This window comes from Vipera berus, assembly GCF_964194415.1.
Source record: "Vipera berus genome assembly, chromosome: Z".
Lineage (NCBI taxonomy): Eukaryota > Metazoa > Chordata > Lepidosauria > Squamata > Viperidae > Vipera > Vipera berus.
Genome location: NC_138205.1, coordinates 36,187,375 through 36,215,240, shown reverse-complemented (window position 1 = coordinate 36,215,240; position 27,866 = coordinate 36,187,375). Strand labels below are relative to the sequence as shown.

The 27,866-nt window shown below is 41.9% G+C and overlaps 1 protein-coding gene across 1 annotated transcript; it reads right to left on the bottom strand.

The window, feature by feature from the left end:
* SOCS7 (suppressor of cytokine signaling 7) lies at positions 1 to 27,475 on the bottom strand. The gene is made up of 10 exons (XM_081346437.1): positions 26,304 to 27,475; positions 12,192 to 12,256; positions 8,557 to 8,661; positions 6,027 to 6,131; positions 5,723 to 5,853; positions 4,265 to 4,433; positions 3,892 to 4,020; positions 2,177 to 2,312; positions 1,322 to 1,478; positions 1 to 155 (listed from the first exon to the last, which is right to left on the bottom strand). The coding sequence occupies exons 1-9, from the start codon at positions 27,395 to 27,397 to the stop codon at positions 1,358 to 1,360; spliced, it is 2,055 nt and encodes a 684-aa protein (XP_081202563.1). The 5' UTR covers positions 27,398 to 27,475; the 3' UTR covers positions 1 to 155; positions 1,322 to 1,357.
* Positions 27,476 to 27,866: the final 391 nt, after the last annotated feature.

Genomic DNA, 27,866 nt, shown 5'->3' with positions numbered 1-27,866 from the left:
ACCAGGTGGGGTCATGGGTGCCCATTTCTGTGCACAGTTGTGCTTCTGTTCAAGCCCGGGACTCTTTTCCGGAGGCCCAAGACAGCCAGAAAGGAAACACCAGGAGTCTTTTCCAGTGCAGCTTCCCCAGCTACAGGATACTGGTGACCCATTTCCTAATTTGGAGATGGGAAATAGAAAGATGGGTGGGAGGTGAAACCTCCCCCCCTCCCCCCAAAGTGTGTAGACATTGTTAAGGACAAAAATGTAGCATGTCTTTCTTTCTGCATATCCAAGATTGAATTATAATGCTAGATGCGCTGTGTGCTTATAATTAGGTACATGCGGACTGGTTTTGAACTCTAACATTCACTTTGCTTTAAAATCCAAAATGCACATTCTAGCTCTTATAATTGTAAGCCTGTCAACATATCCAAAGTTATCAAGGGAAGCTTGCATTATATCAATGCAGGAAAAACTTTTGGTAGACTAGGGGACTAGGCTTCTGTAATGGAAAATGAGTAAATATAGGTTGTCCTCGACTAACAACCGTTCGTTTCGTGACTGTGCCAAGATACAACAGCATTCAAAAAAAGTAACTTACCACCAAGTCCTCACACCTATAACTTTTGCTGCATCCCCACAGTCACAAGATCGCAAATTTAAGCACTTGGCAATTAGCATGTATTTACAATGACTGAAGGACCCTGGGGTTGTAGGGTCACTATTTGCGAACTTCCCAGCTGGCTTCCCAACAAATAAAGTCAATGGGAAGCTGGAATCCATTTAACAACTGCAGTGATTTGCTTAACAACTGGCCGCAGTTGCTGTTGTAAAATCAGGCAGATCTCACTTAACAGCTGCCTTGTTTAGCATGGGAAATTATTAAGTCCGTTATTAAGTCGAGGGCTACCTATCTATACAACTGTGCTTAACTGCACAGCTGAAACTGGGTTTTTTTTGTTTTTTGTTTTTTAAATATAGACTATATGCAAAGCTTCCAATACAGGATATGAAAGAACAATCAAACTAAAACCCCTTAAGATTGAGAGAGAGAAAAAAGAGAGAAAACGGAAATCTTCTAATTTACAATGTTATACCCCGTGTTTCCCCCAAAATAAAACCAGGTCTTGTATTAAATTTTGCTTCAAAAGACACATTACAGCTTATTTTCTGGCTAGGTCTTATATTGGGGGAAATACGGTACTAAATGCGTCCGTCTGGCTGATGATTTTAACTGGGGTTTATTTTTGGGGTGGGGATTATAATACAAACATCCTGAAAAATCATGCTAGGGCTTATTTTCCAGTTGGGTCTTATTTTCGGGGAAACACGGTATTACCATCAGTGACAGCAGCATGACAGACAAGAACTCTCACTACGTAGAAGAATCTGCTTCTTGTTTCTGTTTGGAAAACAGCTGGGCCTCCTTCAGTGAGAGATACACTTCCTCTTGAGGGTCATAGTAGTAGAACTTGCGAATGTATGCAATCAGAGGCCTGATCAGGGAAGGGAAAGGAGATTCCAGTAAATTTTGGAGGTCCAAGAAATCAGAATAGACATTCCAAGTAAATAGACTGATGAATCTCTCCCTCTCTTTTAATTAGGGAGTCCAGAAAAATTGAGTTTGCAACACTCCTAACTATCTCTACAGATCTTCATCTAACAAATCTTTGGGCAGGGATGTTTTGAGTGTATAAAAATGGCCAAGATCAACTGCATTCTAATATGAGAGCTTGCAAAATTATGCTCAAAGATTTTAAAGGAAATAAACATTTTTTATAAAGATACCTTAACCTTTTGGTGCTTGCAGCATATACAGACCTGTTTAGTTCCTGGTTCCCTCGAGAAACTTATCATCTCTCTTTCTCCCGCTTAACTGGTTGTCATAATCTTTCTGAAGGTGTTTCAACCTTGTTGTGAAATTTCTAACAACGTTTCACAGTGAAACAACTTCCAAACAGCAAGGTCAAAACAGTTTGTTCCAACACCTGAACAGGATTTTTGAAGACTTTTGTTCTATGCATCCACCACCCTACAACCTCTCCATTAATATAGAGAAACAGCTATTGTATTTTTTTTATGTTGTGCCAAACTGACCGACACTACTAATTTTATCATGAGTTGGACAAAGCAACAGATCTGATTCTTTAGCCAGTCAGAGCTGAAAGGAGCACAAAGCAAAAAGGGGACCTACTTGGGAAGCGGGAGCTCTGCAATGTGATCGATACGGACCAGTTGCCTTATCTGGAACCGGCAGAGGTGCTGTAGTGACTTGACATTGCTGAACCTAGAGACCGGATACAGAAGTTGGACAGGAGTTGGAGGGAGACCTGTAAATTTAAAAAAAAAAAGGCAGACATCAGGTTATAAGAAAACATAACAGCAACAATTGAGAAATATTTTTCTCAGGATAAGGGAAAACAGCAAATGCTGGAATCCTGCAGCTGTTGTCTGAACTGATCATTATGCTGCCCTCTGGTGGAGACCTGACTCCATACAGTCTAATATTGAGATATACCAGGGGTAGGCAACCTCGGCTCTTTTATGACTCATGGACTTCAACTCCCAGAATTCCTGAGTCAGCTTCTTCCACTGAAAAAAAGTGGTTCTAAATCCATTATAAAAAAGTGGTTCTAAATCCATTATGCCCTATGGATGGGAGAGAGATGTAAGATTTGAATATAAGTTACTTGAGTCTTATTTCTTCAATTTGTATGCCTGCCCCCATCCCAACAAGTGACTCTCAGCACTGAGAGCTTCCTGTAGCATTATTATTTTTGTTGTTGTTTTTAAGTACAGGTAGTCCTTGATGTACAACCACAGAATTTATGTTGCTAAGTGAGTTTTATCCCATTTTACGACCTTTCTTGCCACATTTGTTAAGAGAATCATTACACTTGTTAAATTAGTAACACGGTTGTCAAGTGAGTCTGGCTTTCTCATTGAGTTTGCTTGTCAGAAGGTTGCAAAAGATGGCCACATGACCCAAGGACACTGCCACTGTCATGAATATGAACCAACTGTCAAGCACCCAAATGTAAATCACGTGACCATGGGTATGCTGCAACAGTCACAAGTGTGAAAAAAGTCACCTTTTTTTAGTGCCGTTGTAACTTCATTAAATGAACTGTTTTAAGTCGAGGATTTACATGTATAAAAAAATATTGGGATTCAGGGCATTTGAATTTTGCTCATTTCCCCTTATACATTCAAGTTCTTTACAATTGTGAAACATGCTTATTTGATTCATCTTTCTCTAACTGAATAATATGACCTGTGTATGATGTCATTGGAAGAACAACTTTTGGGTCAATGAAACACCTATAATTTCTGTGTCAAAAGTTGTAGATTAATTCACTGCTATTTGAGAGAATTTCCACTCAAGTGCAACGTAGCTGATTACCAAGGAGATTGAAAGCTGTAAGCCAAAAGTGAAGGGCCAAAAGTGCTTCATCCTTGGGTTATATTTCAGCCTTTGAAGCAAGTGAAGGAGAAATACTGTACAACTCCACATTCCCAAATTATTTTAACCAGCAGGCCAGTTAAAAATGTCTAATGGAAATGCATGTATGGCAATGTTACAATGGCTTCAGGAACAGGATAAACCAGATCTTCAAGTATATCTGAAGCACTTTTACTTTACAATCCATTCCATACAGTCAACTATTGCCTGGAATAATTTATTCTGGAAGTCAGAGCATTCTGTCCTGCTGGATATTTCAGAATAACTTTACTGTTTGGGGGGAATATATGTTTTTACCAACAAAAGCTAAAAATAATTGCTGCTCATTCTATATCTTGGTTAATAAATATCACGACAAAAGAATATCTAAGAGCTACCTGAGTTGCCTCCAATACACACAAAGACACACGTGAGCACACACAACCCCCCCCCACACACACAATTACCTGGCACTCTCGATCGCAGGAAATAAAGGAATTTTCCATTTTTGGAATGCATGATAGCACGTTTAATAAACTCCACCACAGACTGGCAACGATCTTCAAACTTCGGATGGCACCAAAGACTAAAGGTTCCTGAGCCAAGAAGAACAGGTCCATTATGGAATGAGGAAGTATAAGGGGTGACGTGCATGGTATGTGGAGACTGGCTTTGCACAAGCTTACGTAAATAAAATATAACCATCAGACACAATACTGGCATTGAGAGATCCAGGTTTGAAAATCACATTCCACAATAATTCATTAAGTGAACCTAGGCAAATCCTTCCCTTTTGAACTAAGTAGGAAATCACCCTAATGCGCCCAATGCTCCACTCACCTCGGTAGTGCTCCATTCTAGTGTGATGGGTAATACCCTGTGATCGAAAGCTGAGGCTCAGAATGTAGCGAGGATCAGAGCTGTCACGAACCAGGAACGATCCATCTGGCTTCCCCTTTAACTTCATCTCGGCATCTTCCCAGTTCATAGGGCCCCAGTACCATCCACACTGATTTACGAAAATATTCATTCAATAATTTATCTAAGAATCTGATTCCAACATTTAAAGAAAATTCAAACATTGGAGCATTTTTTTTTTAAAAGAACCAATTACAGATGCTCAGAATGCTAAAATATAGCCTAATTATCCAAACGGATACCTGCAGTTGACCTGCCAGAATTTCAAGCCAGCGTGGCAACTGGCAATCCCTCACTTTGAGCCAGAAGACTAACATCTGCCCGTTTCCTTCCAGATGACAAAAAATTAACCATCATCTTTGACATTTTGAAACATAGCGTTCTATTTTGCAGAACAGCTTTTTTAAACAAAGCAAGATTCATTGATCCAACATTGCCTGATGTGTTCTCCCCTTTATTTATATTGAATATGCAAACTGACACTGTACTAAACAGCAAAATAAACAGCAAAGCAACAGGGCCATGTGTAGATAATAATAATAATAATAATAATAATAATAATAATAATAATAATAATAATAATAATAATAATAATAATAATAATAATAATAATAATAATAATAATAATTTAATTTCTATACCGCCCTTCTCCCGAAGGACTCAGGGTGGTGTACAGGGCAATACAATAAAATACAATATACAAAAGTTAAAAAAAATATTAAATACTACAGCCCAATTCAATAAGTTAATACAATAATATTAAAATACCCCTAAACCCATCAGACCAGGCCGGCTTGTTCAAATAAATATGTTTTTAGGTCACGTCGGAAGGAGCGAAGGTCGGGAGCCATCCGGAGCTCGACCGGTAAACGGTTCCAAAGATCTGGCGCGCCCACAGAGAACGCCCTCCCCCTGGGGGCCGCCAGTCGACACTCTTTGACCGATGGCACCCTAAGGAGGCCCTCTCTGTGGGAGCGCACTGGACGAAGGGAAGTTGATGCCGGCCACAGGTGCTCCCGTAAGTAACCCGGACCCATGCCATTTAGGACTTTATAGGTCATAACCAGCACCTTGAATCTTACCCGGAGGACAACCGGAAGCCAATGCAGCTGGCCGAGTAGAGGTGTTACATGGGAGTATTGGGAAACCCCCACCACTCGCGCAGCCGCATTCTGCACCAGCTGGAGCCTCCAAGTAGTCCTCAAGGGCAGCCCCATGTAGAGAGCGAACCAGTTTTCATCTTGCACACCAGTAGCGCATATCCTGCAAATCCATTCAGTTGTCAGCCCTCTTGACTTTAGCTCTTTGTTTTCAAAGTATCATCAGAAAAAAGAAAAGCAGCTTGAGGACCGTTACTGAATAAATAAGTAAAAGCCTTACTTTTTCCAACTCTCGTAAGCTAGCTGCAAAACTGCTTGAATCAGGTCGATAAAGAGGGCACTGAAGGTGCTGTGCAGATTGACTATGTACCGCTTCGGATGCTCTGATTGGGAGTATCCGGGGAAATGCCTCTGGAAAAGGAAAGAAAATGGATTCATTTTGACATTTCATGGAATTATTTCATATGCCCTGTTCCCTGGATGCTGTCGAGCCCCCAAATTCAGCAATTCAATCTAAAAGCCCAGCAACTAGCAACATTTACCATGGAAATTCAGGAAAACTTTAGGAGCAAAGCTGAACTGACCAGAGGCATGTGGTGGAGGCGGTGGAGGCAGCGGAAAAGACTGGAGCGATGAAGACCCCATCGGATTCACTAAGACAGATGCAGGCAGTGTCCCGCTGATATCGTCTAGAAAAAGAACCAAAAAGGTTACACGGTCCAGGAGATATGAAAAGCAACAGAGTAAAAGACAGGCTCATGCTGGGCTCCCTTTCTCTGAGCATCTGAACATCCATCTTTGCTGGCTACATAAATAAAAATATGTGCATAGACAAACTTGTGCAAGTTATTCACATCTAGTTGGCAACTATTACATTAAATGCCACCATTCAAGAAGAAATATTGTCAGGGCTATCTCATCTTACATCTATCAACATTCTGGATTTTATATTTATATTTGTGTGTGTGTGTGTGTGTGTGTGTGTGTGTGTGTGTGTATTTAAAGTATAGAATCTTCAAACACCGGGATGGATAAAAAACAGTCGTTTATCACTAAAAGATCATAATAAGCAATAAAAAGTAACCATTTAAAGCATATCTACCTAATCTAAGCTTTCGCTGGTCCTCTGCCAGCGTCATCAGAGAAAGCATTGAAGGTTTGAAAAACCGTTGGTAAGCCTGTTTGGTTCCGTCCTCTGCTCATTGGCCGCATGATGGACCTTGCTCTAGCCAATTGTGATTGTTTTGACTGTCTCACATCGCTTTCCTTGCAATCTGGTCTTACTGTCCCTTTGTTTAATCTTTCTCCTCCCTATCTGTTTTGGTTTGACTACCTTAACTGATCTTGTTTTCTTTTGTTGTTCCTCATCCAATGTCATAGCTGTTGGTATTTGTATTTCCTTGTTCTCTGTGTCCTCTTTCTCCACCCTCTTTGCTTGTGATTGGCCACTCTGTGCTATGCCTGGGTTTCCCTTGACTCCCTTCCGTGATTTCTGCAAACAGCTCCCTGCCCCGATTCACTTGCACATATGACTTTCTTTCAGTGCTTATCCACTGAATTATTAAGAATACACACACACACACACACATACACAGAAGCAGTAGGATTGGAATTACTGATTTTTTTAAAAAAAAATTAATGTGGTAGGCTTTATAATATATATTTATTAATTAATTAAAAAGCCTCCCTATCACATTAAATATTTTTTTAAAAAAATCAGTAATTCCAGTCCTACTGCTTCTATAATTGTGATGCATCTCTGGGCAAACCAAATTTTATTGATTCCTCTAGTTATAAAATATTGTCTAGTTCAATATAAGTAAATAATGTTCCCTGGGTGGCTTCAAATGCTCAGAACCGTTAAAGGCGGAAGCACAAGATTACAAATAATTCACTTCATATAATTTTATTGCAGCATTAACCAGCATAAGACATAAATGAGTAGACCTTCTTACTGTCCACATAGTGTTGTGAGTTCGGCAGTTGGGTCGGATGACTCAGAGGAGGAGGGGGGTGTTGAAGAGCTTGCTGAGGGGGTTGAAGATCTTGCTGATGAGAGCTCTCAGCCAGGCCCCTCCCACCTGGTCACCACGGAGACCCAGCTGTGTGAGCCTGACAGCGTGGATGAAGATGACCCACAGCTGGCCCTGTTCAAGGACGCCCAACGCAGGAGGCAGTCAATCAGGAGTAAACAGAGGAAGGCAATGGGGCACCTCGGAAGGAGGCAGAGAGAAGCCACGCCCTGAACTGTATAAAAGGGGAATGCGTGGGAGGGCTGGTTTGCTGAAGGCAACCGCTTGATTAGTTCCTGTTTCATAGCTCCTGTTTCATGGTTGATGTCTTGTTTTGCTCTGTTTTATCTTAATAAATTTGGCAGGCTTAATTCCAGCCTCTTGCCATTTGTAAAGGGGTTGTCCCTGCCTTTTCTGTAGGGCCGGTAGCAGGCTGGTACAGAACACACAGGATTAAAAAAAGACAAAGAAAAGGCTAGACAGAATCTGAGAAACTAAAGGGAGTACTAAGCCAAAGCTTCAGAAAGAGAAGCAAAAGCGCCGTTAGTGTCCTTCACGCCATGGCTAGCAGAAGCAGAGCTGTGAAAAATGTGCAGATTGACGTGATTTATAGAGCTGAAGAATTTAGTTCTGAATGTGGACTGCATATCTTAGGATTTGGGAAAAGGAAAAAAAAACAATAATTACAGAACTGAGAATATATGCCAAGTTACTGCTTTGACATCATTCCCATTTTTTAAAAAAATGAGATTGGATTGTATGGTATAAAGAATTCCAAGGAAATCCACTTAATGGTAGTCCTTCTTTAGTGACTGCCTCATATAGCCACCATATGAAGTTATGACAGTAATGAAAAAGTGACTTTACAACTTCCATTTACAACTTTCTCAAGTTGGAAAGAAAGCTGAAGTAAGATCATAAGCATGATTGCAGTTTACTTAGTGACTGTGACGTCATTCCCAAGAGTGGTCACTAAATGAGGACTATCTGTATTCAAACGTATTGTCTCAAGGGTGAAGAATATGGCCATCCTCCTTTTCTGCAGAAAGATGCTAATGGAAACACAGTTTGGAAAGAAGGCAGAAAAAGAAGCAAGCAGTACCCAGAAGGCTGAGGCTTCGTCGTGGAGGAGGTGGAGGTGTGGGAGGATGTGGCGATGTCAGGCCACGCTGAGAGATATCAACATCTACCAGCGATACTGTCTCACCTGGAGAGAGAGGGGGGGGGGAAGAAAAAATGCTTTGCAGCCTTAATGCAAATGTAACTTCACCTCTAGCACATTTGAGAGTTATTGTTTATGTCAGAAGTGCAGGTCCAATATCACCAGACAGAGCAATCTCTGACCCCAGGCATATGTCATGGTTGAATCCTAATTAAATTTCCTACCATGTAGACACGCATTGTGTGTCCAAAACTATGATCAGTTAAATGAACGGCAACCAGATTGCTTTCCGAGCTATGTATTTCAGATGTTAGTGATTAAGAAATTGATCAGCTGTCAGAGATCTTTCTATATCAATCGAAATAATTGCCTAATAGGAATATAAAACAGAGCCTTTCTGTGGTAGCACAAGTCCCTTCCAAAGGAAAATAAGGTACTTTCACCTGCCATGACTTTGGACAGTCACATGTGTCAACTCATTTTAAGGAATTTAACTGAAAACAGAAGATTTTAATTCAGCCGAATACTGAAAAGATTGTAAAAGATTGTTATCTTTTAATATTCTTTGTCTCATGAGCTATCTTGTGGGCCATTTTTAGAGCCAAAAGCCATTATGTAAGTATGTTCATTTCCCTTGCTTATGAATAATTAAACTCGAGGATTTAGCTGACTCTCAAACTTGCTGAAGCAAGTTTTGCTAAGGGAATATCTGGGCCAAATACTGGACTTGAAACTGTATTTAATCTGTATCTGAAGGCACAGAATAGTCTTGTATTTCATATATGTATGTGAATATCCACAGCTTATTTCCAAAAGATTTAAGGAGCAAAGAAGACACAGCCTTGACCAGCAGATTTTTGTTTATAACCACAAATAGCAAAGACAATCCTCACAAAGAAAACACCTTTATGAGTTGGGCTGGGGAAATACAGGTAATCCCAGACTTACAATAGTTCATTTAGTAATCATTTGAAGTTACAACGGCACTGGAAAAAAGTGAGTTATAACCATTTTTCATACTTATGACCACTGCAACATCCCCATGGTCATGTGATCAAAATTCAGACACTTGGCAACTGATTCATGTGTATGATGATTGCAGTGACCTGGGGTCATTCAATCATCTTTTACGACCTTCTGACAAGCAAAGTTAATGGGGAAGCCAGATTCATTAACAAGTGATGTAAAATAGGGCAAAATTCACTTAACAACTATCTCATTTAGCAGCAGAAATTTTGGGCTCATGAATCTAGAGATTTGACTCGATTTACCAGATGGAGTACTATATGATTAGTCACTTGTTTGACTATGGTTAAAACCAGGGCTTTTTTTCTCATAGAACACTCAGAACGGAGTTCCAGCACCTTTTTTGGATGCAACCTTGTAGAGTAGGCAAGGCAGGTTGTGTGACATGTGTGAGTTCTGGCACCTTTTTCTTTTACAAAAAAAGCACTGGTTAAAAGAATAGATAAATTATGGATATAAAGGAGCTCTACAGTAAGAGGAACAAGATATACAATAGTATAGTATTTTTTATAATATATGAAATGTAAAAATATTGGGATAGTGTATGTGAATGGAAAGTATGAATATTTAAAGGTAATTAACTTTGAGAAAATTATGACTGTTAAGAATGGTTTGAATACAGTGGGGAAATTAAGCTTAAATAAGAATCTTGAAAACAGGACATATAATTTATTTTATTTTATTTTATTTTAATTCCATTTATATCCCGCCCTTCTCCGAAGACTCAGGGCGACTTACAAGCTTAGCAGTAGCCTAATGACTTAACAAGATAACTTTAATAAATACAATTGAAATATAGGCTGATCAGAAAAGATGTTATATGCTGATGTTACTGTTATTTGTACAAACACAAGAAAAATACTTATATACAACTTTGTATGTATCAAAAATATTTGATACAGAACTATATTTGTTTAATGTTGACAAAAGAAGAATACTACTGGAAGAAGAGAAGATCTAAGCAATGTATCATTAATCAATATATTGATTATGGAACTATAGAAATTAATTATTGTTTTTAAAATATATGAACTCAGACAACATACTGTTTACCAAGCACTAAAGATTGTTATTGTAAAAAATCAATAAAATATATTTCAAAAAATTGGGCTCAATTGGGATTGTAAATCAAGGACCACCTGTATAATATTCTACCTCACACTGAAGAAAAGATACTCCTATCATATGGTACAGCAATGTATCCAATATTGAGAACAGCTTCTGGATTTATGTCTGCAATCCAAATACTTAGTAGGTACAAAACGCCAAGCACCTTGAAACGCTGACCATAATTCACCATCCCTGAGTCCCCAGACATATGCAAAAGCTGAAGGAAAGAAAGATTCAAGAACAACCAGAGCTAAATGGCTACCTGGAACAGACAGAAGGCAGATAGTTTCCAAATTTCAAAGCCAGGTCTCAATATTGCCCCAATATATCAACAACTGGTGAGTACACAAATATGAGCTGTCACCGGTGTGACTACTGCCTGTCGATGGCCTTCAGGTTAGGCTGACACAGGAAATAAAGATTTGTCCCATGTTTGGGGCCTAGCAAGGTAATCTAAAATAGTTAACAAGCATTTGACATATATATATATATATATGTATGTATGTATGTATGTATGTATGTATGTATGTATGTATAGTTTTCTTGGAAAGATTAATGTGTGCTCTTTATGCAAAACTGTGTAACCAAATCATGTCCTTGGATCTGGAATTATAGTATGCTCTGTGGATTCCAACCATGTCATCTGTCCAGAAGGAAAAGATGCTTTTAAAATTTTCACCTTAATATTGTTGGAATTTACCACAAATTCTCCAGGACATGCCCTGCTTGCTATTATATTACTTAGAAATTAGAAACATTTTCTTCTTCCTGTTTCCTTGGCTCTAATTCTATGATAGATTTGGGATTCTATGGGAATCTTCATGACACTGGTATATGTATTTTAATCTGAAGTGATTCCATGTAATCTCAGCTGATTTCAGTTAGGTGTTTGTGTCTTCAGCTAAAAAGAAGGACATGCTTTATTAGAAATCAGATATTAGGCAGTTAGGCAGTTGCTATCCCAGTTTGGGCAACAGGACTCTTTTGTATTCTAGGAGAGAGACCAATACATAGCAACAGCTACTAATATTCTATTTTATGATGGACTTGATATTGGGGAAAAGTTGAAACAGCTAGACAATCTCTCATTCAATTTATTCTGTGAACCTTCTGTGACATTGGGATAGGTTCTTTAAGAGAAACCCTAAGACAGTCTTCCCCTATGACATCTGTGGATTATCAGACATGCAGTTCAATACCTGAATATTATCAGGTTGGGGAAAGCTATTCTACAGAAGACTTTGTGGATGAGAAAATATATAATATATTCATGATATTTGTTAATATTTTTGTTAAAAAAATCAGAATCGCTCCAAAACTAGCTATTTTTTAATCAATAGCATTACTCAAAGTCTAATAGCAACATATTATGTATGCAAACTTGAGTAAAAATATAGGGCTTCCTTCAATAATAGTGAAGCCTCAAGTTCAACACTCACCTGTGAAGAGGGGACCAAAAGCAACTGGAGAAAAGGCACTTTGTGTTCGCATCAATCTTTGTTTTCTACAAAAATACAGACAAAAGAGTCTATAAATAAAGATACGTTTGCATTCATCTCTCCTTTTATCTATATCCACAATAAGATCTGATTCAACTATAGCATAAACTCTTCCCTTTATTACCTCTTATCTATAAAAAGAATGGAGGAGGTTAGCTCTGAAGAAATCAATTATTTGGACATCAGGCTGCCCATTTATTATTTTAATTTATGTTCCATTTTTCTATTATCACCAAAGAGGGGGGGGAAAACAATTAAAAAGTGAAAAATCTATAGAGCAACTTAAAAAAAACCAACCTCTATAATGCAGAGAGGAAGGGAGGAAGGACTGAGCACATGTACTGAAAAGTGGCTTTACTTTTTCTTTCTCTGTAGTCTACAATATTTTTAAGCTGCCCCAATGTCAAGAAAGCCAAGGTTAAATCACAGATGAGTAGCACCACACTGCTGAAATCCAACTCAAATCAGTGAAAGAGGATGGGAACTAAATATGTTCCAACAACATCACACTTATTACAAATACAAACTTTTTAAGATAATTAAACATGAAGTCAAATAATATTGTACCAGCTTGTCCACTCTTCACATGTCATCTGAGATACAGCACCTCAATAAACTAGAAAGAAAAACAAATTCATTTTCCATATATATATATATATATATATATATATATATGTATGTATGTATGTATGTATGTATGTATGTATGTATGTATGTATGTATGTGTTTTCTGAGGTTTTCGCGGGTGTTTGTATGTGGATCTTTGGTCATTCGGGTTTTTCCCCACGTAGAATTGAAGGTGTAAGAGCAACGTTTCGACGAAATCCCATCCGTCATCCTCAGGCTGGTGGCTTCTGCTTCCTTCTTCTGGGAGAAGCATGTGGTAGTGGCTGTTTGTTCCTCTTTTTTAGAACACACCCACCATTCAAAACACACTCCCACCCAATCAGAACACACTTAATCCGCCACCCAATCAGAGCACACCTCCACCCACAGAACACACCCCCTCTGGCAGTTTAAAAAAGAGGAACAAACAGCCACTACCACATGCTTCTCCCAGAAGAAGGAAGCAGAAGCCACCAGCCTGATGATGACGGATGGGATTCCGTCGAAACGTTGCGCCTACACCTTCATTTCTACGCGGGAAAAAACCCGAATGACCAAAGGTCCATATATATATCCCACCAGGCTCAAGGTTGACTCAGCCTTCCATCCTTCCGAGGTAGGTAAAATGAGGACCCAGATTGTTGGGGGCAATTAAGCTGACTTTGTAATAATGCCGCTTGGGGTGTGTGTGAAAGCCCTAATAAGCAGGCATATACATAGAATGAAGGCTACTGCTAAGCTTGTAAGCCGCCCTGAGTCTTCGGAGAAGTATATATATATATATATATATATATATATATATATATATATATATATATATATATATATATATATATATATATATATATATATATATATATATATATATATATATATATATATATATATATATATATATATATATATATATATATATATATATATATATATATATATATATATATATATATATATATATATATATATATATATATATATATATATATATATATATATATATATATATATATATATATATATGTTTTCTGAGGTTTTCGCGGGTGCCTGTATGTGGATCCTTGGTTTTTCGGGTTTTTCCCCGCGTAGAACTAAAGGTGTAGGCGCAACGTTTCGACGGAATCCCATCCGTCATCATCAGGCTTTAGCTTCTTTCTTCTGGGAGAAGCATGTGGCTGTTTGTTCCTCTTTTTTAAACTGCCAGAGGGGGTGTGTTCTGTGGAGGTGTGCTCTGATTGGGTAGGGGACCAAGTGTGTTCTGATTGGGTGGGAGTGTGTTTTGAATGGTGGGTGTGTTCTGATTGGGTGGGGGGGTGTTCTGAGTGGATGGGCTGGTCTCAGCTGCCAGCTCCAGACCTGAGCTGGTGAGTTGTGCTGCTTTTGTTCGGCTTCGTGTTTGTGGTGGTGCCATGTTTTTATAGTGGGTGTCAGTTTGCTTATTGTGTGGTTTGGAGGGGTTTAAAGTGGCTGATGTTGCAGCTGTAGTTAGGTTTTTGTTTTGTGGTTGTGTGTCTTTATCGTTGTGGGTTCGGATTTGCTTTTTGAATGGTTGTGTGGTGGTGATGTCATGTGATGTTATCATGAGTTTGGGTCTGGTATCATTCTTGGTGGTTGGGCCTCGTCTGTCAATCAAGGCGGGTTTCCAAATGGCTGGTAGACGAGAGGTATCATCTCGTTTATTCATGCTGTGGGGGCGTTTTTCTATCTCAATGGCTTCTCTGATTATTCTGTTGTTAAAATGTTCAATTTTGGCGATAGTTTTGGTTTTTTTAAAATCAATTTCATGTCCCGTGGCTTCAAAGTGTTGGACCAGGGATGAAGTTTGTTCTCCCTTTCTGAGTGAGTTTTTGTGCTCTTCAATGCGTGCACTTATTCTTCTGTTGGTCTGTCCGATGTATGTGGTGGGGCAGGTGGTGCATGGGATTTCGTATACTCCTTGGTTTTCTAAGCCAATTATGTCCTTGGGGTTTCTTAGGATGGTGGATATTTTTCTGTCTGTGTAGAATGCTGTTTTGATGTTGTGTTTTTGGAGGACCTTGCTGATTCTGTCTGTGGTCCCTTTTAAGTATGGGAGGAGGGCTTTGCCATTTTCTTGTTCTCTGTCTTGGGTTTTTGTGGGTGTCTCTCTTTGGATTAAGTTGGTAATCGTGTTTCTTTGGAATCCATTGGCTGTTAGTACATTGGTGAGAGTGTGTAGTTCGGTTTTTAGGTGTTGTTCGTCAGCTAGGTGTTTTGTTCTGGAGATGAGTGTCTTGGCTACGGAGTTGATCTGTGCTGGGTGGTGGTGTGAGAGTGCGTTCAGATAGCGGTTTGTGTGTGTTTTTTATGGTAGATAGTGTGTCCTAGGGAGCCGTTGGATTTCTTGTAGACTAAGACATCAAGGAAGGGAAGTTGATTGTTAGCTTCTGTTTCCATGGTGAATTGTATTTGAAATTGAAATTCCACTCCAACTCTGCAGCCATCAAACGCATCCTGATAAGAACAGAACTGGCCCTAATCAGAAACGAACTCCACACAAAAAGATTCCTCCTGGACCGAATCAACAGAGACCTCCTCACACTTCACCTCAAACTCAGCAACAAGATCCACCCCACACTTTGGGACAAATTCAAACAAATCGCCGTCTGGAGAGCTGAAACAGAGACTGCCTACAAAACAGACACACACACCAATAAACTCCGAAGACTAAAGGAACGCCAGAAACAAACCCCTCCTGTCCCACAGCAACACATGAAACAAACTGTGCACAACATCTCAGATAGGATTCTCACCAAAGCCGAAACCAACGTCCTGTCTAAAGGATTTAATTTTGCAGTCGCTCCCAAACACATTCCCACGGAAACCATTATATGCGGAGTCGAATCCAGCCTGACCAAAATTAACCCTGATGACGCCAACAAAATCAGACTCGAAGTTACCAACATCCTCTGCACCAGCAAACCACCCAAAAGCAACTTACCCAAAGAGGAACAGACAGCACTACTTAACCTAAAAAATGACACCAGCATAATCATTCTGCCAGCAGACAAAGGCAACGCCACGGTGGTAATGAACTCATCTGACTACCATACCAAATTATCCAACCTACTCCAAGACTCCACATACAAACTCCTCAAGACAGATCCCACCACCTACCTGGAAAAAACCACAAAATCAAAAATAAAAGCCACCCCCATCAGTGAAGAGATCCAGAAAACAATCATTCCCAGAGAAAAATCATCCAGATGTCCTAAGCTCTATGGTCTGCCCAAGATACACAAAGAAGGAACCCCACTCAGACCCATAGTCAGCTCCATAGGCTCACCTCTACAAAATCTAGCCAAATTTCTTGCCAAACAACTACAGCCTTATGCAAATTCCATCACCTCACACGTACAAAACTCATTCCAATTCATAGAGATCATAAGTAAACTAAACTTACAGCCCTGTGACCTACTTGTGAGCTTCGATGTTGTATCCCTCTTCACCCAAGTGCCAATCAAAGAAGCCTTGACAGCTATCCTAAATAAATACAACCCCCCAAAACACATCCTAGATCTGACCAACCACTGCCTATCTAACACATACTTCATCTACAATGGACAAAGATACAAACAAATGGAAGGAGCACCCATGGGATCACCCCTCTCACCTGTCATCGCAAACCTCTACATGGAACACTTTGAAACCCTCGCTCTAGAAAAATCCAACCACAAACCCAAACTCTGGCTCAGATACGTAGATGACACCTTCGTAATCTGGCCACACGGCAAAGAAAAACTGGATGACTTCCTCATACACCTCAATAGCCTACACCCCAAAATACAATTCACCATGGAAACAGAAGCTAACAATCAACTTCCCTTCCTTGATGTCTTAGTCTACAAGAAATCCAACGGCTCCCTAGGACACACTATCTACCATAAAAAAACACACACAAACCGCTATCTGAACGCACTCTCACACCACCACCCAGCACAGATCAACTCCGTAGCCAAGACACTCATCTCCAGAACAAAACACCTAGCTGACGAACAACACCTAAAAACCGAACTACACACTCTCACCAATGTACTAACAGCCAATGGATTCCAAAGAAACACGATTACCAACTTAATCCAAAGAGAGACACCCACAAAAACCCAAGACAGAGAACAAGAAAATGGCAAAGCCCTCCTCCCATACTTAAAAGGGACCACAGACAGAATCAGCAAGGTCCTCCAAAAACACAACATCAAAACAGCATTCTACACAGACAGAAAAATATCCACCATCCTAAGAAACCCCAAGGACATAATTGGCTTAGAAAACCAAGGAGTATACGAAATCCCATGCACCACCTGCCCCACCACATACATCGGACAGACCAACAGAAGAATAAGTGCACGCATTGAAGAGCACAAAAACTCACTCAGAAAGGGAGAACAAACTTCATCCCTGGTCCAACACTTTGAAGCCACGGGACATGAAATTGATTTTAAAAAAACCAAAACTATCGCCAAAATTGAACATTTTAACAACAGAATAATCAGAGAAGCCATTGAGATAGAAAAACGCCCCCACAGCATGAATAAACGAGATGATACCTCTCGTCTACCAGCCATTTGGAAACCCGCCTTGATTGACAGACGAGGCCCAACCACCAAGAATGATACCAGACCCAAACTCATGATAACATCACATGACATCACCACCACACAACCATTCAAAAAGCAAATCCGAACCCACAACGATAAAGACACACAACCACAAAACAAAAACCTAACTACAGCTGCAACATCAGCCACTTTAAACCCCTCCAAACCACACAATAAGCAAACTGACACCCACTATAAAAACATGGCACCACCACAAACACGAAGCCGAACAAAAGCAGCACAACTCACCAGCTCAGGTCTGGAGCTGGCAGCTGAGACCAGCCCATCCACTCAGAACACCCCCCCACCCAATCAGAACACACCCACCATTCAAAACACACTCCCACCCAATCAGAACACACTTGGTCCCCTACCCAATCAGAGCACACCTCCACAGAACACACCCCCTCTGGCAGTTTAAAAAAGAGGAACAAACAGCCACATGCTTCTCCCAGAAGAAAGAAGCTAAAGCCTGATGATGACGGATGGGATTCCGTCGAAACGTTGCGCCTACACCTTTAGTTCTACGCGGGGAAAAACCCGAAAAACCAAGGATCCACATACAGGCACCCGCGAAAACCTCAGAAAACAAATATCTTACCTCTACGGGGAGGAAATCTACCAGCTAACCAAGACCTACGAAAAACTCGAAGTACGAAGAGCTTCCATTCTGTGTGACCTCACATTCCTACGCAACTGCCGAGATCAAAATTTAATCCCCACATCCTTCCAATTGAAATTCCACTCCAACTCTGCAGCCATCAAACGCATCCTGATAAGAACAGAACTGGCCCTAATCAGAAACGAACTCCACACAAAAAGATTCCTCCTGGACCGAATCAACAGAGACCTCCTCACACTTCACCTCAAACTCAGCAACAGATCCACCCCACACTTTGGGACAAATTCAAACAAATCGCCGTCTGGAGAGCTGAAACAGAGACTGCCTACAAAACAGACACACACACCAATAAACTCCGAAGACTAAAGGAACGCCAGAAACAAACCCCTCCTGTCCCACAGCAACACATGAAACAAACTGTGCACAACATCTCAGATAGGATTCTCACCAAAGCCGAAACCAACGTCCTGTCTAAAGGATTTAATTTTGCAGTCGCTCCCAAACACATTCCCACGGAAACCATTATATGCGGAGTCGAATCCAGCCTGACCAAAATTAACCCTGATGACGCCAACAAAATCAGACTCGAAGTTACCAACATCCTCTGCACCAGCAAACCACCCAAAAGCAACTTACCCAAAGAGGAACAGACAGCACTACTTAACCTAAAAAATGACACCAGCATAATCATTCTGCCAGCAGACAAAGGCAACGCCACGGTGGTAATGAACTCATCTGACTACCATACCAAATTATCCAACCTACTCCGAGACTCCACATACAAACTCCTCAAGACAGATCCCACCACCTACCTGGAAAAAACCACAAAATCAAAAATAAAAGCCACCCCCATCAGTGAAGAGATCCAGAAAACAATCATTCCCAGAGAAAAATCATCCAGATGTCCTAAGCTCTATGGTCTGCCCAAGATACACAAAGAAGGAACCCCACTCAGACCCATAGTCAGCTCCATAGGCTCACCTCTACAAAATCTAGCCAAATTTCTTGCCAAACAACTACAGCCTTATGCAAATTCCATCACCTCACACGTACAAAACTCATTCCAATTCATAGAGATCATAAGTAAACTAAACTTACAGCCCTGTGACCTACTTGTGAGCTTCGATGTTGTATCCCTCTTCACCCAAGTGCCAATCAAAGAAGCCTTGACAGCTATCCTAAATAAATACAACCCCCCAAAACACATCCTAGATCTGACCAACCACTGCCTATCTAACACATACTTCATCTACAATGGACAAAGATACAAACAAATGGAAGGAGCACCCATGGGATCACCCCTCTCACCTGTCATCGCAAACCTCTACATGGAACACTTTGAAACCCTCGCTCTAGAAAAATCCAACCACAAACCCAAACTCTGGCTCAGATACGTAGATGACACCTTCGTAATCTGGCCACACGGCAAAGAAAAACTGGATGACTTCCTCATACACCTCAATAGCCTACACCCCAAAATACAATTCACCATGGAAACAGAAGCTAACAATCAACTTCCCTTCCTTGATGTCTTAGTCTACAAGAAATCCAACGGCTCCCTAGGACACACTATCTACCATAAAAAAACACACACAAACCGCTATCTGAACGCACTCTCACACCACCACCCAGCACAGATCAACTCCGTAGCCAAGACACTCATCTCCAGAACAAAACACCTAGCTGACGAACAACACCTAAAAACCGAACTACACACTCTCACCAATGTACTAACAGCCAATGGATTCCAAAGAAACACGATTACCAACTTAATCCAAAGAGAGACACCCACAAAAACCCAAGACAGAGAACAAGAAAATGGCAAAGCCCTCCTCCCATACTTAAAAGGGACCACAGACAGAATCAGCAAGGTCCTCCAAAAACACAACATCAAAACAGCATTCTACACAGACAGAAAAATATCCACCATCCTAAGAAACCCCAAGGACATAATTGGCTTAGAAAACCAAGGAGTATACGAAATCCCATGCACCACCTGCCCCACCACATACATCGGACAGACCAACAGAAGAATAAGTGCACGCATTGAAGAGCACAAAAACTCACTCAGAAAGGGAGAACAAACTTCATCCCTGGTCCAACACTTTGAAGCCACGGGACATGAAATTGATTTTAAAAAAACCAAAACTATCGCCAAAATTGAACATTTTAACAACAGAATAATCAGAGAAGCCATTGAGATAGAAAAACGCCCCCACAGCATGAATAAACGAGATGATACCTCTCGTCTACCAGCCATTTGGAAACCCGCCTTGATTGACAGACGAGGCCCAACCACCAAGAATGATACCAGACCCAAACTCATGATAACATCACATGACATCACCACCACACAACCATTCAAAAAGCAAATCCGAACCCACAACGATAAAGACACACAACCACAAAACAAAAACCTAACTACAGCTGCAACATCAGCCACTTTAAACCCCTCCAAACCACACAATAAGCAAACTGACACCCACTATAAAAACATGGCACCACCACAAACACGAAGCCGAACAAAAGCAGCACAACTCACCAGCTCAGGTCTGGAGCTGGCAGCTGAGACCAGCCCATCCACTCAGAACACCCCCCCACCCAATCAGAACACACCCACCATTCAAAACACACTCCCACCCAATCAGAACACACTTGGTCCCCTACCCAATCAGAGCACACCTCCACAGAACACACCCCCTCTGGCAGTTTAAAAAAGAGGAACAAACAGCCACATGCTTCTCCCAGAAGAAAGAAGCTAAAGCCTGATGATGACGGATGGGATTCCGTCGAAACGTTGCGCCTACACCTTTAGTTCTACGCGGGGAAAAACCCGAAAAACCAAGGATCCATATATATATATATATATATATATATATATATATATATATATATATATATATATATATATATATATATATATATATATATATATATATATATATATATATATATATATATATATATATATATATATATATATATATATATATATATATATATATATATATATATATATATATATATATATATATATATATATATATATATATATATACCCAGTTCATTCCCTTAGAAAACAAAGACTTTGGCAAAGTGGGGCATGTCTTTTGCCTTAGTAATTTTTGATTACTAAGGAACATTCCATGATGGAACTCTCTTCACCAATACAGTATCTACCAATACAGATTTGCAGACATGTTTTAAGAATTAATTCATTTTTTTAGGTTTGCCAGAACAAAATATACTAAACTACAGACTAACCCACACTAAACAATTACAGTAAAAAAAACAACTTAGCATGTTGTATAAACGCTAAATATTTTTGTTATAACCTGAGTGAATACGTATATACACAGCCAAAATGTATCATGGGTGAAAAGAAGAAGCCAAACCATGACTTTTCAGTTTTGCTAATCTGGAAGTCCAATTTCAGAGAGAAGCATGGCTTTATTAATAGACGTTTCCACAATAATTTAATTCTTTATTTAGCAGTGCTTGAACTTCTATTAACACTAAGCCTTCTGACTCAAAAGTGCTATCCCAAGATATTTTGCTGTCTAAGAAAAAAGAGGAAATGGCATCCATGTCAAAAAGGCACAACAGCCAGGGTCAATTTGTCTGTGCTCATCCTCATTTTACACACACACACACACACACAGAGAGAGAGAGAGAGAGAGAGAGAGAGAGAGAGAGAGAGAGAGAGAGAGAGAGAGAGAGAGAGATCAGAAAAAGGAAATCAAAGAAAAAGAGATGAGGCTGCAGCAGATTCATTTTAATAGGTGCTTTACTTTCCTGCTTCTGTGTCCAGAAAGGAGAAGGCCTAATTACAGATCCAGATAACAACACAGAATGAAATGAATAAACTATCTTAATTACCGTATATACTTGAGTATAAGCCGACTCGAGTATAAGCCGAGACCCCCAATTTCACCCCCAAAAACTGGAAAAAGTTATTGACTCGAGTATAAGCCGATCCGCCGTTCTGCAAGCCTCTGCCGCCAGCAGAGGCTCGATCCGCCATTTTGCAAGCCTGAATACACAGGAATACCCTGTGTGGCCGCGGCTCGTCGGCAGGTCTCCGTTCCTCCTGCCGACCTTTGGGGAGGTTTGGGCGCCTCCCCAAACCTCCCCAAACGTCGGCAGGTCTCCGTTCCTCCTGCCGACCTTTGGGGAGGTTTGGGCGCCTCCCCAAACCTCCCCAAACGTCGGCAGGTCTGCGCGGAGGAACGGAGACCTGCCGAGGTTTGGGGAGGCGCCCAAACCTCCCCAAACGTCGGCAAGTCTCCGTTCCTCCGCGCCCTGCCTGCCTGCTTCTTTCCGCTGCGGAAAGAAGCAGGCAGGCAAGGCGCGGAGTTTGGGGAGGTGCGCGCGCACCTCCCCAAACCTCCCCAAACTTCGGCAGGTCTCGGACGGCGGTGGCTTGGGAGAGGTGCGGGCGATCCCGGAAGCACCAAAGCCTCGGCCGCGCACAAGTCCTCGGTAAGTTTTTTTTGTTGACTGGAGTATAAGCCGAAGTGGAATTTTTCAGCCCAAAAAGTGGGCTGAAAAATTCGGCTTATACTCAAGTATATACGGTAGTTTGACCCACAACCCAGGCAAAGTGCTAGATTTAGTAATCAGGTAGTTTAGCATGTTCATAAATGTGGTCATTGACTTGAGGGCACAAATGAGGACAGTTAAGAAAATAGCAGCCTTTTTTGCAGCATTAATTTATCAGGGGTTTTTTTTTGCCCTATACATGTTATGATAGATTTATGTGTCCTAGGTTATACCAGGGCCAGTCCGTGTTTCAATTCTTGAAATCAAGAACTGAAAGAGATCTCAGGTCACAGGAATGGAAATATGGTTCCTTCAAAATCAACTAAGAACTTCAGCAGCCCCCATTTTCCTCAATATAGGAAGGAGGTTCTCTTAAGAGGTTCTGGCTTGTAATTCTTGCCACCTCCAAATACTGGCCATGCTGATTAGAGTAGAAGAGAGCTACCCAAGACCTCTGCTCCCAATGCTTTCTGCTGTAACTGGAAACAATTCTTCAAGAAGGACACAGTTGTTGTTTTTTTCACACTACATTACTGCTCAAGTGCCTGATCAAAGATTCCTGAGATCTTCTTCATGTAAAATATATTTAACACTGGATTATAAAGGATCCGCCTGAGTGTGAATTAACCAGCCACTGTAACCAAATTCTTGCAATTGATCATTAATTTATGAATCTAGTTGGCCAAAGTATTTAACATTAATGTGGGAGATGCACATTAATTCGAACCCTATTTTGAATCAGCAGTAGCACATTTGTTGTTGTTAGCTGCAAAGTCCTGTCCAACCCATCGTGACCCTATGGACAACGTTCCTCCAGGCCTTCCTGTCCTCTACCATCTTCTGGAGTCCATTTAAGCTCATGCCTACTGCTTCAGTGACTCCATCCAGCCACCTCATTCTCTGTCGTCCCCTTCTTCTATTGCCCTCGATCTTTCCCAGCATTAGGCTCTTCTCCAGTGAGTCCTTCCTTCTCATTAGGTGGCCAAAGTATTTGAGTTTTAGCTTCAAGATGTGGCCTTCTAAAGAGCAGTCAAGGTTGATCTTCTCTAGGACTGACCGGTTTGATCGCCTTGCAGTCCAAGGGACTCGCAGGAGTCTTCTCCAGCACCATAGTTCAAAGGCCTCAATTCTTTGGCGCTCAGCCTTTTTTATGGTCCAACTTTCACTGCCATACATTGCAACTGGGAAGACCATAGCCTTGACTATACGCACTTTTGTTGACAGGGTGATGTCTCTGCTTTTAGTGTGCTGTCTAGATTTGCCATGGCTTTCCTCCCGAGGAGCAAGCGTCTTTTAATTTCTTGGCTACAGTCCCCATCTGCAGTGATCTTGCAGCCCAGGAAAATAAAATCTGTCACTACCTCCATTTCTTCCCCATCTATTTGCCAGGAATTGAGAGGGCCGGATGCCACGATCTTGGTTTTCTTAATGTTAAGTTTCAACCCAACTTTTGCACTCTCCTTCTTCACCCACAGCAAGAGGCTCTTTAGTTCTTCACTTTCTGCCATTAGAGTGGTATCATCTGCATATCTTAGGTTGTTGATATTTCTTCCGGCAATCTTAATTCCAACTTTTGATTCATCTAACCCTGCCTTTCTCATGATGTGCTCTGCATATAAGTTAAATAGGCAGGGCGACAGTATACAGCCTTGCCGGACTCCTTTCCCAATTTTGAACCAATCAGTGGTTCCGTGTCCAGTTCTCACTGTTGCTTCTTGGCCCACATATAGGTTTCTCAAGAGACAAATAAGATGGTCTGGTACGCCCATATCTTTAAGAACTTGCCACAGTTTGTTATGATCCACACAAACAAAGGCTTTAGCATAGCACATAGCCTTGATCAAATCAAGGGTAAACAAAATAAAAGCAACAGTTTTATGTAGCACATTGCAGTCTCTGCCAACCTGGCTCCTTCCCAAACTAAAAGACTATAAGAGTCAAAACAGAAGTGAATGAAGAGAATGGCAGTCCAACATATCTAGAAGCATACTGTAAAAAGCAAAATGGAAAACTTTGTTGAAAAAAGAAACAACTAAGCCAAGTGAATTCCATCACTCTATGCATGTATTTTATTCCAGAGCCAGCAAATTTAGTCAGCACTTTACAAAATTCAGTATCTTTTCCTTGCAAATTTGTATAAATATTAAACCACAAACTATCCCATTATCTTTTACCCAAACGGGATGAGCAACACAGCTTGTGGTTAGTTTATATTTTAAAGTGGTACGTGAACCTGTAAAGTAGACAGATTAAACTAACCAATATTATGTCAGCAGGCAAAGTCAATCTATGAAAATATGAAATCTCATAGAAATAGTAATAGGTTGTCTTCATTTATTGACATTTCAGAGCTGTGGATGAAAGAAACACTTTTTCTGAATGAATGTTTTTTTTCTTAAGCAAGCTCAGAATCACAAATCCTTCCAAAAATTACTAGAAATTGTCAAAGGCCCTTCTGTTAAGGAAGCCACCTTCAGTCATTTCAGAGACATCTGCAGAAGGTAACAAATGACAAAAAAATGCATTTTATAAACCACCTGACTTATGTATAAATTCCCAACCCTGGATGCAAGGCTTGAGTTGCACTGTGATACTGTGACATAAGTTTCATCATTTTTATCACCCTGATTTGTGTCACACACATACTGCAATTTGCAAGAAAAAGTAAGTCAGTCCCCAGCACTGCAGCTTTCCCCACACTCACAATCGCACAGGCAGAGGTGGGACAAGAACCTTGGTTCCTATTTCTTTTTATATTAGGTCCCTCAAGGACAACATCTGTAAACAGTTGGGAAAAGTGGCTCAGACCATTTTCAGAGGACTAAGGAACATGTAACCAAAGAACCAGTTTGGTGTAAAGGTTGAGGGATCAGGCTAGAAACAGGATGTGTTCTTGTCCTGCCTTAGGCACAGAGCCAGCTGGGTGACTTTGGGCCAGCCACTTTCTCTCAGCTCAAGGAAGGAGGCAATGGCAAATCAGTCACCAAGAAAACTGTAAGGACTTGTCCAGGCAAGTCTCCAAGAATTGGACAGGATTGAACAGAAAAATTCACCAAGAATGAAACTGGCATTCAGATGCAAAGTCATAACTTACTCATTTTTCTATTTAATTTAATGTAAGGTAAAGTTTTACTACTTTTCTTTACAACTGGGCAACCAAATTGTAAACGCTATTTACGCTGATTAGTAGCAACACTCAAAGATCCCAAGTAAAACCTTTCTAACCGGAGATACCAAAAACTGAATAATGGGACAATATATACAAGGCAAGGCATATCCACCAATGACAAGTAATGGTAGAAATATGATCAGTGAATTCCTTCCAACAGGTTTGAGAATACATCACAAATACAACTGGATCCTTTCAATTTCAAACTCTGGACAAAAACAGCCAATGGTCACAAAATATGGAAGCCTTGAGATATTTTCTCTTCAATATTTGCACTATTGAGGAGTTGCCATGCTAGCTGGGACTACACAACACAATTCCACAACCTAGGCCAAAGGGAAGGAGGCTGAAGATGCTTGCAAGGCAGCAGTTTCCATATCCACTTTACCCACCCTAATCCCCCCTTTCAATCTGCCCCCTGCCAGATTGATGCAACGGGACACCAGAGTGCTCAATATTCCTTCCTTAATCCATATTCCAGTGGCCCAGCGTCTCCTCACCTGCTCGAGTCCTGTTCCCGGTAGCCAGGTTGAGACACATCGGGGAGGCTTCCTGCCGTGCCCGAGGGGGTTGGGGCAGTAGCGGCTTGTAGAAGTTCCCTCTCTCCTATCCGGCGTGCTCCAGCGGCGGCCCCGGGGTTGCAGGATGGCCCACTGCAGCTCTTGGTGCGGAAAAGGCGACTCAGGCGAATCTTCAACGAACCTTTCCTGGAGTGGGCCGAAGAGCTGGGGCGGGGGGTAGCAACGGCGGATGCCGGGCCTGCCGACGGAGCAGCAGTAGCAGCAGCAGCGAACACCGGGAGGGCTGCAGCGGGTAACGGAACGCGGCTGCTCTCCGTACTGGCGTTACTGGAGGGCTCGGCCTGCCCTACAGCCGTCTCCTCCTCATCTTCCTCGTCAGGGCCCAGAGCTTCTAGCACCAGCAGGGCGTCGCTGGTCTCCTCCCCCGGGGGTAACAGGGACAGAGTGGGCGGCGGGACCATCGCCGGTTGAGGCAAGAGGCTCATGCAGGAGCAATCGCCGGAAGGCTTGCCCAGCCCTCCTAGCACCGTCGAAGGCGCCTGATGAAGACCCAGAGCCGCCAGGTGTAACTCCAGACCGGCTCCCGGAGAGAAAATGAAGCCACCCGGCATCCCGCTCCAGCATCGTCCTCCTCCTGGATCGCCCTTCGGAGCATCCAGGAGAGCGCACCGATGCCTAGCGCACAGGAGCTCCGACGGCGGTGGCTGAGGCAGTGGCGGCGGCGGCGGCGGCAGATAGCCGGCTGGGGACCCTGCCGAAGGTTCTCCAGTTTCTCCCGGGCGGAAGACCAGAAGCTGCGAGCCCCGCAACCCACCCGCCCTTCCGCGATCTCGAGTTGCAATAGCGGCAGTCTCTCCAACAGCTCTGCCCAGCCCCAAGCCGGCTGCGCCTGACTCTGCTCCGCCGTACCCCAGCAAGCGACTCAGCACCCGATAAGAGGCCGCAGCTGCTGCAACCGCCTCACCGCCGTTGTCACCTCCTCTCCCACTGCCTCCTCCGGGCTCTGCTGCTGCTGCGGCCGCTCCTCCTCCTCCGGCCCGTTGCATCGCGCTAAGGGAGGCGGTGCATTGCATGAAGCAAAATATTAGGCGTCTTCAGCCAGCAACCTGGACTGGGAGGCCAACTGGTCCAGATCGGCTACCGAGAGCTCAAAAGCTTTCCCTTCAACCCTTGCTTGCTTTGGGGCCCGCCCGAGCAGGGGGTGTGCACGCCCTCCGACTTCCCTTTCCGCTGATGCGCCGATGATGCGATCTACAAGGCGGCCAACCCTCTTTGCACTGCACGCACTCCTCCCACAGCCTTTCCCCCTAGCCCGTCGCTTTCCCAGCTGTTTGTTTTTTTTTCAGCGATAGGGGCTCTGCGACGCCCCCTATCGCTTTCAGACAGCATCTGGGAAGAATCTTCCTGCTTTCTTTTTGACAAGTCCGTCCCAAACTTTGGATGCTGGCACATGGTTAGCCGTTTCAGAAGGCAATGTGTTATCAGGGTTTCGTGATTTTTCCCTGCTTAAAAGTTGCTTTAGGAAACGGGAGGGGTACGACT

What these genes read in the sequence shown, in the direction of transcription:
- SOCS7 (XM_081346437.1), bottom strand. Translation starts at nt 27,397, where the DNA reads ATGCAATGCACCGCCTCCCTTAGCGCGATGCAACGGGCCGGAGGAGGA. An exon ending in CGGGAACAGGACTCGAGCAG is followed by an intron (nt 12,257 to 26,303) that starts GTGAGGAGACGC and finishes GTATTTTTGTAG; the next exon opens with AAAACAAAGATTGATGCGAA. An exon ending in TAGAATGGAGCACTACCGAG is followed by an intron (nt 4,021 to 4,264) that starts GTGAGTGGAGCA and finishes TTCTTGGCTCAG; the next exon opens with GAACCTTTAGTCTTTGGTGC.